At 58.3% G+C, this 12,364-nt stretch overlaps 1 protein-coding gene across 1 annotated transcript; it reads right to left on the bottom strand.

Moving 5' to 3' along the window:
- Nucleotides 1–3,196: 3,196 nt before the first annotated feature.
- On the bottom strand, nt 3,197–12,063 carry CACTIN (cactin, spliceosome C complex subunit). Its single transcript, XM_048831142.2, has 10 exons — nt 11,844–12,063; nt 10,727–11,216; nt 9,978–10,073; nt 9,377–9,522; nt 9,113–9,275; nt 8,761–8,875; nt 7,142–7,334; nt 6,451–6,573; nt 4,691–4,968; nt 3,197–4,001 (listed from the first exon to the last, which is right to left on the bottom strand). The coding sequence occupies exons 1-10, from the start codon at nt 12,023–12,025 to the stop codon at nt 3,511–3,513; spliced, it is 2,277 nt and encodes a 758-aa protein (XP_048687099.1). The 5' UTR covers nt 12,026–12,063; the 3' UTR covers nt 3,197–3,510.
- Nucleotides 12,064–12,364: the final 301 nt, after the last annotated feature.

Here is a 12,364-nt window from a genome sequence, read left to right as displayed (position 1 = left end):
GCTTCCTTTCCAACCAAAGCATCAGAACTGGGAAAGTACTGAGATTTCCAAGGTGAAGGTCAGGCAGTTTAAGAGGACGTTGCCCCTGATCTCAGGAATCTGGCCTTGCAGGAGAGGTAGGTATGGCTCATCCAAGGGCACTGTCTGCACACTCGCTGCTGGCCCAAGCTTCTGGGACATTGGAGAAGCTCTGCTGCCCTCTGGAGAGTGGCTGAAAGCTGCTCCTCCGTGGAGTAATATACGGGATACTGCGCCCCTAGCTCTGTCTGTGATGCCGCAGGATCCCACTGACGGAATGAATCGTCCTCTGCCTTTCCTTAGCTCCTGTCATCTGAGAAGCTCCCACACCTTAGCATGCATTTAAGAAAGAAGTTTCCCCACCCCTCTGTGACATGGGTAAATTCGCTGATCCCGTGAGGCCCAGAGAGGAGAAGGGATGTATCCAAGGTCACAGAAAGTGAGTGGTACGAATTGAAACCCGGAGTCCTGAGAGCATCCCCCCCCCCCCCCCGACTACGCTCCCCTTCCCCAATAGGAAAGAGAACCCAGGAGTCCTAACCTCCTGCTTTAACCACCAGACCCCACTCCTCTCCCACAGCTGGGGAGAGAACCCCAGAGTCCTGGCTCGCAGCCCCCTGCTCTAACCACCAGACCTAGATTGCCCCCAGCCCAGTCAGGCCTGTTGACACACAAATTGTCTCACTCTAACCACGGCCCACCCAGAGCGTGGATGCATCAACCCCGGTGTAAAGAGGACTTATGCCTACAGAGCTGGCCCTGAACAGGAAGGGGAACGAGCTATACTGGGATATGGCGTCTGTAGATCAGTATAACCCTGGCTCCAGGAGAGGCTGTGCTGGTCTGATGCATGGTTCAAAATCACCCCTGAGCTCCCAGGACAAATGCTGTGTTCAAACCAGGAAAGTCCTGCCTTTGCCTGTCTCCAAGCCCATACACCGTCCCAGTATATATGCTGTCCCCTCCCACATGCTATACCCACTCATACACTAGCTGGCGGCCTATATACCAGCTTCCAGCCCACATGCTGCCCTGGCCCAATACTAACGTCCAACACATACAATATCTAGCCCATATGCTATCCTGGCCCCCAACTGGCACCTCCCAGCCCACAGGCTCTCCTGCTTAAAAGCGCAGGCTCCTCTGCGGGCCAGACTTTGCTCCCAACTGGAATCCCTCAAGCCCTTGTTTATTGTCTCCTAAATCCTCGTGCTCATTAGCAGCTCCAAGAGATCATCTGTTCCCCGCCCCCATTAAACAACCCCAGGGATGCGCTTCACACTCTTAGGGGAGCTGGGGAGGATTGGCAGCCAGATTGCAGGCTGGTCTGGTCCACGAGGAATCTGAAAGCGGCGGCAGACAGCACTGGCCTTGTTATTTCTGTATCCACAACAGCCTTGGGGCTTGCACAAAAGCTTCTGCTTCTCACATCCCGTGCTCCAGCACCCTGGTGACCTAGAGGGTTCAATACGCTGAGCTGCGTTTCCAGCTCCCCGGCCTTTGCTGCCTCCTGCTCACGGCCAGGAAACTGCAATTCGAAGAGCTGAGGGGCCTGGGAGCAGGCACTGGGAGCGTGTGCCCTTCTTGGATGGGGGCAGGCCCTGGGCCCTCCTTGCCGCCCTCTCCCTGGGCCCTCAGCCAAGGCGAGATGGGTCTGGAGAAGGAGCTGTCAGGACCAGCCCGTGAGACTTCCACTTGGCTTAAAAAGGGGGGTGGCAGGGGGAGATGCAGCTGGAGAGGGGCAGCTTGGGAGGTGCCAGCTGCTTACAGGCCAGGACTGTCCTAGGCACGTGGCCCAGGTGACCGTCTGTAGAACCGGACAGCGCGCTCGATCCAAGTTCAGCAACAGAGCAACAGTTGGCGGGTAAAAACCTCCCTGCATGGCCCCGTGCTCACCCTCCCAGCTAGACACCAGCCCTCAGCTACTTTCATCTTAGCCACGGAAGGCAGTGTGGGTCCTGGAAAGGGGCAGAGGTGATATCAGCAGGAGCAGAGGGTGCTGGGCTCCCAGCAGAGAATTGAATCTAGGCTAGCTGAGAAGGGAGGGAAGCATCCCAGGGCAAGCTCCCAAAGCAGGATCTCTCATTGAAGGCCCCACAAGAAAGGGCGTTGAGGCCACTTCTGGGGAACATCTCCATTGAGAGGAGTCTGGCATGGGCTGCTCAGGCCTGGAAACCATCAGCAGGGGAAGGCCCAGTCAGCTGAGGACACAGAGTCAGCTCCTCGGTGCTAGGCCTGTCAGCACACAGGGTGCTGGCTGCTAGTGCGTGACCCTTGCTCCCTACAACAGGGGAGTTAGGAGCTTGCAGAGTGGCCTGGCAGGGCAGGCTGGGGTAGCAGGGGATAGCCCCACATTGAAGGCAGCCCACTGGTGAGCATATGGGGCAATTTGAGTAAAGAAGGCTGGGAGGCAGGATGCCTGGGTTCTATTCTGCACCTCTGTACCCCTCTGGACAATCAGGTGACAGTGGGGGGGGGCACAGAGCATGGCAAGGGGCTGGACTGATGCAGTCAGACTGGGGCAGCAGGTGCTCAGATGACTGATAGGGAGCCAAGGAGGCTCAAACGGACCCTGGAGAAGCAAGGCCCCAGCTGAGGGCTGAGCCGGGAATGGAGCGCGGGGACCTGTGTGCCGAGCAGCAGTCGCTGGAAGCTTGCAGCACTGTGCTGGCTGCTCACCATCCCCTCCCCCTGAGACACCAACTGACGCCTTCAGCCCCGCTACGCTCTCACTGGCCCCCAAGGTTGGGAATCGTCCCAGCAGCGAGGGGAAGGGGGCAGGTCTGGCACAGTGGTTTTACCTCATGCCATATCCCTCTGCTTGTGCACGCACACTTCCACACTAGTGCACCTGTGGGGGGGGAGGGGTTCTCAGGAGCGGCTGGTGGCAGCTCAGCGTCTGTGGTTATCTGGGATGGGCTGATGGCTATGGGCGGCGCCCTGGGATTCTAGCTTCCCACAGCAAGGATGGACAGGGGAGAGGAGGGGAGCTCCCATGGGAGCAGATGGCTTTTCCAGGGAGCGACTGGTCGAACTGAAGACACAGTTAAGCATGAGTGCTGGCCACCCTCCAGCAGCTGCCTTGCAGATGGCAGGAGGAGGATAGCACTGCCTCGGGGCTCTCCTGGCCCCTTGTGGCCCAGAGGCCATGCGGGGCTCTTGCTCACGGAGTGCCAGGTTTAGAGAATCGAGGTTTATTTTGCTGGGTGAGTCGCACCACACCCATCCCAGGATCCCCTACCAGAGCCCATTAAAAACACAAGGAGAGGAGAGCCCCCTCTCTGCCCTCCTCCCCCCCCGACACGAAGCAATATACAGAGTGCGCCAGAGGGCCCACTGGCAGGGAATGCCCCCACAGTACAGAGCAGGGGCTGCGTACGCAGAACCTGCACCCTTTGAGGTGAAAGAGCTCGCCCACGGCTCCGGCAATGACGCAAAGGGACCCCCCAAAAGGGAGGCAGCCCAGAGTCAACGGGTGGAAGGCCGACGCCCTCACCTGCGGTAACGGTACCGCTTGAAGTGGAACCAGAGCTGGAAGATGCCATTGGCGAACTGGCAGCGGAAGCCATGGCGGTGCGAGTACTCCCACTCGCGGTTGACAATCTTGAAGGCGATGTCCTCATAGGGCGGGCCAGCATGGAAGCGCAGGATGGCGAAGTCCTTGTTGTCCTGGCAGGCCTCCAGGAAGTACTCAGGCGTGGAGCGCTTGTCAATCAGGTCGGGGTAGAAGATGTTGAACTTGTAGCCCTGCACGATCTTGGGTGGCGGGTTGTCGAAGTCGTAGTGTGTCTGGTTGTACTTGTTCCACTCAAAGCCTGTGTGGACCCGGTTGAAGAAGCGGGGCTTCCGGGGCCGGTACTTGTCGGCCCATAGGTAGGCCTTGCCCGTCAGGGGCATCTCCACACTGAACTGGGCCTCGTCGGCTCCCATGCCCTCCTTGGCCCTGCGGAAGAAAATGTCCTCGGCGCTCTCGCTAGCATCTCCTGTGGAGAAGGGGCAGGAGGTTGGTTAGAGGGAAGCCTGGGGGGCAGGGCCTGCAGCACGGCTACTCCGGGGGCGCAGGCCTGGCACCCTCCCAGGGCAGCCCAGGATGAGGCAACACCACTGGATCTACCCCAACAGGACCCAATCTGGGAAGGGGGACTTGAGGCCTGACGGCTCCACCCCCAGCAGCCCGAGGCTTGCGCTGGGGGCCGGTCTGTGGCATACTAAGGAGGGAAGGGAGGAGCCCCTTCAATTGGTTACAATGCAAGTGGCCACGCTGGAGGCTGCTGAGAACAGGGGAGAGCAGAGGGCTCCGGCTTGGGCTCCAAGGGAATGGGCTGGCTGCTTGATACCCAAACCCCAGGTTAGTGGGTCCCAGGTCTGCTCAAGCTCCTCCAGCCCCTCATCCCACACACCCTGAGGCAGGCACAGACTCCCCAGGGCTTTGCCGAGTCTGTCCCCAGCAAGGAGGCTGCTAGGCCTTCCCCAAGGAGCTGTTCTGCAGCCCCCATGCGAACTGCTGTTATCTTAGAGACCCAGGCCTTGCGCCCAGTGGGGAAGGCCCTGAAATCTGGACATAGGCAGTGCCTTAATGAACTTGCCAGCCAGCACCTCTCAGTGACACAGAGACCCTGAGAAGATGAGCACACCCAGGCCATGGGGCACCCACGCCATCCAGCAGCTGTACCTGTGGCCTGGAGCTGTTGTCTCAAGAGCAGCAGCCGCTGGAGATCCTCCTCAGCCTCTAGCACATGGGCGTCGCAGGGCAGCTCGTGGGAGTTCAGCAGCCTGGGGCTGTACCTCCCGGCATCGTAGTCATCCAGGCTCTGCTGAATCAGGTCCTCCTCCATCAGCACTGCTTCCCCTTCCCCCTCGCCCTTGGCCTCTGCCTCTCCACCCCCCTCCGAGGAGGCTCCCGCTGTGGAGGGGCCAGGGTGCGCTGGAGCGCTCTCCTCTGGGTCCGGCCTGCAAGGCAGAGGGGAGAGAGGTTACGGCGCTGGGGGCCGGGTGAGAACCTGGACGGACAGGTCACACAGGGCAGGCTCAGGCAGCGTGGAAGGACAGTGAGGACAGCTCTAACGCCTGCGGGTGTCTGTGCTCCCACAGGGCACTGCCTTCTGCAGGGTGAATCCACCATGCCTCTTCTGCAGACACTCGTCCTACCTGTGCCGTCCTGGCACCGTCCAGCTTTTGCAGCCTACAGAGGCCAAACACAGTGAAGCTGCCTCACAAACATGAACGTTCCATGGGCTACTCCTGCTCCAGGGCAACCCCACCCTGCCCTTCCTCCCAGGAGAGAGGACTTCTGGCAGGCGGGGGCATGGGGATGGGCTGTTGATGTGACACCCCCAAAACACTACACTCATTCTGTTGTCCAGGGCTGGTGCAAGGCTGCTGAGGGAGGGTGGATGATCCATGCCCCAGAAGGGAAGAATCCACCCTGCAGTGCTCGTGACAAGGCACTGATGCTGGCCTCTGGAAGGATGGTGGCACCTTGATGGATCCATCGTCTGGGGGTCAATGGGGGGGGGGAATATTTGCCTAAAATGGCAGGAACTCGACTGGAGGGAACCCCCTCAGGTGCCGTTAGCCTCTGTGATTGAAGAGGAGTAGGTGGAAACGAGGAGAGGTAAGCCCAGAGATGGAGGGGGTCACATGAAACCTGCCCATACCTACGCTTCCTATCTGTGTGCACAACAATGCTCGAAGCCAGCCGACCTTCCCACTGCTTGGGAGCTGGCTCTTGGGAACTTCTCAGTCCAATCAACTCCCCCCAGCCCGACACGGCAGCTCAATAGTCAACCCAACTTCACAGGTTGATTTTAGAGAGGTTTGGGAATCCAACTGTTACTAAAAACCTCATTGCAAACCTTGTCCATGGGACACGCCAGCAACCCTTTGCCCTTCATCCACAGATCTCAAGGCACTTTATGAAGGAGGCTTCACTTGGTTAGCACTGCTGTGCAGATGGGGAAGCCGAGGACAGCAAGGGGAAGTGACTTCAGCGAAGTCACAGCGAGGCAGCAGCAAAACCTGGAACTGAACCCCAGATTCCCGTGCTCTACCTGCTAGGCTGTGCTGTTCAGCCATCACTAGGCCTTGGGGGATGCTCAGCAGAGGGAGTACTCTCAGGGGTCGGAGCTAAATAACCCTGCTTAGCTTCTGGCATCAGAAGGAAATTGCCCACCCTGTCGGATGCATACCGTGGAAACTGCAGAAGACATTATATACACACAGAGACCATGAAACAATACTTCCTCCCACCCCACTGTCCTGTGCATGTCTTCTGCAGTTTCCACGGTATGCATCCGATGAAGTGAGCTGTAGCTCACGAAAGCTCATGCTCAAATAAATTGGTTAGTCTCTAAGGTGCCACAAGTACTCCTTTTCTTTTTGCGAATACAGACTAACACGGCTGTTACTCTGAAACCTGCCCACCCTGTGTACCTGTTGCTGGGAGAAGACGGCTCCTTCTTCAGGATGGGGAAAAGAGGCTCACTCTCCACTCCCTGCTCCTGCTTCAGCTTGTACAGCTTCTGGCGCAGCACGTCCTGGTGCCGCTCCCGAAGCCTGCAAAGAAGTGACGAGAGCAAAAGGGTGAGGCCCCCAGCACAGCCTTCCCCTGAGCCCTCCGGGCTGGGACCCCCTGGGCATCCAGCAGAAACTCACTATGTTTCACTCACACAACACCAGAACAAGGTGCGAAACATGGGCTCAGCGCCCAGAGTCCTGCCCCGAAGGTTTCAGCAATGCTCCCAGCGAGACCTACACAGACAGGGCACGCAGCTGACTCCTGCAATCTGATGGTTCGTGATCAGGCAGCTTGAGCCCCAGTCATTGTGGGGGGCGACGAATGAAGAGCGGACTCCATATTAGCCTTTGTCCTGTGCAGCATCTGAACCAGTCACCGAGGCTAAAGGAGACGTTAGGCACTCTCCTTCCCCTCAACCCCAGAAGGGAAGCAACCCATAACCAGCTGGGAGGGGACTAAAATGCCCACGTCCGACTTGGCATCTTGGCACACCTCCCACTCCCGTGATCTGTGCCACAATTCCCCAATACCACCCACTGCAGGCAGGTGTTGATACCCCACCTTGAGGGTGCAGCCCTGACGGGATATGTTCCCCCTCCTGCTCACCTGGCCCGGGCCATATACGCTTTAAGCTGCTGCAGCAAACTCTCCCAGTAACCGATGTCCAGGTTGGGCCCCCCGGCTCGGATCTTGCCCTCGATCCCTTGGAAGATCACTTGCAGCTGGTTGTATGTCTTCCCCTTGAACACTGACTGCACGTCCAAGCTAACGGAGGCATTGACTCCTTCTCGGCGCTCTCCTGTCGCAAGACAAATGAGGGTTAACACGAGTTAGTCTCAATGGGCGCTAAGGGGGAGAATGACCCACCAGTTACTGAGCCACAATGCAGAGTCTAGGCCTGCACTGGGCCACCCTCCAAAATCGGACACTCCATCAGTGCACCTCACTGCCTGGTGCACGAACCCCACCGAACCCCTGCTGGATTCTCCCTGCCCAGATGTTAGGTATTGCTTGGCTAATCCCAGCACTTTCCGTCCAGCCAGAGCCCACCAGTTACAGACTGAAGGCCATTTGAACAGGGTCATTTGGCAGGGCCCAAACCCGCCTAGCACAGATTGCCCTCGATTCAGAGAATATTAGAGTTGGAAGGGACCTCACGAGGTCATCTAGTCCAACCCCCTGCTCAAAGCAGGACCTACCCCAACTAAATCATCCCAGCCAGGGCTTTGTCAAGCCTGACCGTAAAAACTTCAAAGGAAGGAGATTCCACCACCTCCCTGGGTAACCCATCCCAGTGCTTCACCACCCTCCTAGCTAAAGTTTCTCCTAATATCCAACCTAAACCTCCCTCCCTTTGATGTGCATTGAGTACCAAGCACCATTCAGGATGGGGGCCTGGGCTACGATGCACATGCCACACCCAGTCTTTTACCAGGCTCTTGGCAGAGAGTTCCTAACCCAGGAGCTTTGGCACAAGCTTGGGTTCAGGTGACAGGATCGTGCTCTGAGCGTGGGAAGCTGTCGCTCACTGTGCCAGTGGTTCTGCAGCGACCTCCGGGCCCCATCTCTTCGCAGGCAGGACGGAGCCATGGGGCCTCAGTTCCACTTAGCTCAAACAGGAAGAGCAATAACTGCACATGGGCACTCCCTGGCAGCAGCAACAGAAATTGCAAGTGCCAGCGAGCAAAGCTCTTTGATACAGGCCACAGAAGCAAGGCTGGGGAGCCGCAATCATGAGACTCAGGATTTTACCTGCCAGAGCTGACATCACCACTGGGCAGACAAGCAACTGTACACGTTACTGAGTTCTCTATACAAAGGCAAGGGAATTCACTTGGCTTGGTTACAGCCTCCAGGCTCAGCCTGCACCTGCATTCAGGGACAGCTGAGGGCTCTTTACTAGAGCCAGGCAACCGAGAGTTCCAGGCCCGGGAATCGCCCACACGCCAGAACCACGGTTTCATGTAGCTCTGTGATTATTTTACAGCACCCTCAAGCCTGCTTGGCACTATACAGACAGTGCAGACCTCACAGCAGGGAGGTCACCGCGTCAGTGACAACAGCTCAGAGCGGAGAAGCAATTTGACGAAGGTCAGAGAGTGAGATGGGGCAGAGCAAAAGCACAGGCCTCTACTCTAACTACTAGGCCATGTTCCCCTCTCTCACCCGCACTGCTGTGCATAAGCAATGCAGGTGCCAACAGCCAGCATTCTCCTCCCCCTTACCTGGGCCTTTTCCAGAAGCCTCTAGTTTACGGAGTTTGGCTATCTCGTCCTCAGTGATAATGGTCATGTCCCTCCAGAAATCCACATTCTTGCCCTGCTCCAGTTCCATATAAACCTGAAACAAAGAGCCATATGAAGTCAGAGGCGAAGCCTGGCCTGGTGCTGCTATTTGAATCAGGCCATTTGCAGCTGCAGGTGTTGCTATTCCAGTGAGCACTGGAGGCAGGGCTGATGAGCACCAGAGGTGGGGCACAGGGACAGCGTGCAAAGGACAGGAAGGAAGGTCGGACAGCACCTAATCTCCCCAGCTAGAGAATGGAGGCCTGGAAGCAGCAGTACTGGGGAGAGGTACCTGGATATCCTCCAGCAGATCCTCCATGTCGGAGACCGTCAGGCCATTCAGGAATGTGTATGGCTCATGCATTTCCACCGCCAGGTCATCATCCTCTGCACTGATGTACTTGGCCAGCAAGTCGATGGGTTTGGCACGGCCATCCCGGATCCGGATTTTTGATCTGCAGGTAACAAGAGAACACGCTGAGCTCTGGCTACCAGGTCTCAGACCGTGCCTGCCCCCAGCACACAGGCCTGAGACAAGTCGCTGGTGCCCACCTACCGCAGCTTAGCCTGGTGGAGGTGGAAGTTGTCCTCTTGCTCCTCCCAGGTTTTGAAGTGCTCCGCCTCCTTCTCCCGCTGCAGCATCTCCAGCTCCTGCTCGCGCATTGCCTTTTCTCGCTCCCGTTCCAAGCGCAGCTGCTTCACCTGTCTCAGAGAGAGGGAAAACTGTTGCAGTGCAGAGCCTGGGGCACCATCCATTCCCCAAAGGCTCAGCCGGTCCCAGCATGTGAACTAATGGATGCTATCTTCAAATCCAACCCAGTGCAAAACTGCCCCATTCCCCACGACTGGCCCTGCTGGCTGGGGGGCACTGAGATCTCTATTGGTTTAATAGCGTGTCATTAAAGAGACCACGGACCAGCTCATTCTGAGGATTCAGTATTGAGAATAGGACACCATCTCTGTGCGGAGACAAGAACCTGCTTGGACCACCACATCCCTGTCACCACACATGCCAAAGATGGGAGTGTTAGACTTGGTGGAGGCAGGGGGGAATAAGACAGCCACCAGTAACCAAGTGACTTATATTGGGGTCAGTGCCCTCGCCCGCATTAAGCTCCGCTGCAGATCACAGGCAGAGAAGGTCTATTGGCGCTCACCTTCTGCAGCTCCAGGCGGTTGTCTTCCTGGATTCGTTTGTTTCTTTCCTTCAGTTCTTTCTCCTCCAGGTGACCGATCCCTTTCTTCTCCAGGGCCTATAATCAATCACACACCAAGAGGAATTAGGCCCCCAACAGGCCTCTCAGTTGCCATTTGTGAAGTGGCAGGAAGTCCCCAACACAAGCCCTCTGCAGGGTGCTAAGTACATACCATCCACACACTCCACCTCACTGCAGATGATGCTGTGAAACTAAAACTCAGCCAGTGGCCCCCAGGAATTTAGCTGGGGCAGCCTCAATGTGGATACACAAGAACCCACCATCCCATTTAAATTAAGTTCTATGTAATGCATAGGTTTTCAGTGGCAGGCTGAATAAAACTGCACTGGATCTTTAAGAGAATTGCTCAAAACAAGTGGGTGCCTCTCCAGCATGTCCTCAGTGCAGGTTTCACCCTCACTTTTGCTTTGCTGTTCCTAGCATTTTCCAATTCCTCCCCCAACTCACTCCAGGCAAACGCGTACCTCCCTGCGCCTCATCATCCCTGACCCTGCACCATCACCCCTTGGCCCTCTCCGCAGCAGCTCAGCCAGTACGTGCAATGCTGAACAGACTGAGGGTCCATGGGGGAAGCTCTACCATGGGGAGCTGCACGGCCCTGATTATCTCAAGAATTGGGATGCTTGGGGGAGGGAAGACCTCATTTATCCCCCCACCTCACTGCCAGCTGAGGTAGAGAGAGGCCTCACCTTGCTCCAGATGAAGGTGCCTAGCAGATTGTTGTCCCCGAAGGGGTTATCAGTGTTGGTGTAGCCCATGTATTCCTCCCCCCAGCCCATCTTCTCACGCTTTTTCCTCTCCTTGGCTTCCTTCTTCGCCAGCCGCCTAGCCCTCTTCTCCTCTGGTGTTTCCAACGCCTTCATCATCTCAGCCTGCTTCTTCTTCTCCTCTTTCAGCCTGAGTCGCTCCTGAAGGCTCAGCTGTTGCCCCAGCTCCTCCCTGGAGCTGTGGGAACGTGAAGGAGAGGGAGATGTGACGGAGGACACAGAAGACCTGGAATGGGATCGCTTTCTTCTCCTCTCTCTGCTGCGGCCTCTTTTTTTCTCTCTCTCTGCCTCAGAGTCTGAGCTAGAGAAGTGATCCCGTGACCGAGAGCGGCGTTTCTTCTGGCTTTTGCGGTGCCGGTCCCTGCTTTTGCTTTTCTTCTTTCCCCATCTCTGCCTCTCATCAGAGTCAGAGCTAGAAAAAAAACAACGACACTCTAGTGACAGCTACCACCTCAGAGAAAGACTGCACAGCAGCACAGGGCTGACATAGCACCCTGCCCATCTAGCCGTGCAAACGTTCGTTCATTCACTCATCCTCACAACAGCCCTGAGATGGGTAAGCGCTCGCCACGTTTCACCGGCAGAGAAAGTACAGAGGTAAAGCGGGCTCCCTAGAGCCACGCAGCGAGTTAATGGCAGAGCCAGGGAAAGAACCCGGCTCTCGTGACTTTCGGCCCTGGGCTGGTGCCTCGCAGTCAGGCCGCCTCTCCTGCTGCCAGCTCGCAGCTTGCACTGGGGATGAAGCCACAGCCAGCCCGACAACGCACGTACGAGACTCAGGCCTCCAGGGGTGACCCAGGAGAAGGCTGCGGGCTGGGGCTGTGATTTCTCAGAGCCCTTCCACCCGAGGCTGGGCACAAAGGGGCTTGACGCCGCTTCGCTCTCGGGCCGGCTCGGACTGTCCCGGCACGGGGGAGGCGCTGGCGCTTTGGAGCGGGGCCCGGACCCGGGAGCTGGGCGTGAAGCGACGCGCCCCAGGCCAGAGACCCCCGGGCTGGGGCTGTCCCGACCCCGCACCGCGTCCGGGGCGGCGCCTCACCCCGAGCCCGGCTTCCTGCGCCGCCGCGTCTCGCGACCCCGAGCCCGGCCGCCTCCATCGCTGCTGGCGCCGCTGGAGCCGGAGCGGGACCGGCGGCGGCGCCTCCTCTCCCGGGACCCGCCCGCCTCCCTGCGGCTCCGGTGCCGCGAGCGCCCCGCGGGGCTCCGCGACCCGGACCCCATCAGCGCGCCGCTGCTCTCCGCCGCGCGGCCCCTTCCGGGCCAACGGGGGCCTCTCTCCCCAGCGGCGCATTCCCAGGCGCCTCCCAGCGCCTGACTGGAGCGGGCCTTTCCCCAGCGGTCCCGGCCGCCGGCTCCCACGCCCAGCCGCCCCCCCTCCCCGAGCCTCAGCGATACAGAGCGGCGAGGCCGAGGCAGCAGCAGCTCCGACCCCCTACTGCTGGGCTCTCCCGACAGGCACCTACTAGGGCAACCATAAGCGCCGGCGGCCTCGCAGGGATGAAAGCCCTGAGCGGGAGCATCCGGTGCGTCACGGCGATGAGGGGCGGGACCAGCCCTTAA

Source organism: Caretta caretta, chromosome 25 (genome assembly GCF_965140235.1).
Source record: "Caretta caretta isolate rCarCar2 chromosome 25, rCarCar1.hap1, whole genome shotgun sequence".
Lineage (NCBI taxonomy): Eukaryota > Metazoa > Chordata > Testudines > Cheloniidae > Caretta > Caretta caretta.
Note: the sequence above shows the minus strand (reverse complement) of the source record. Positions and strands in the feature narration are given on the sequence as shown.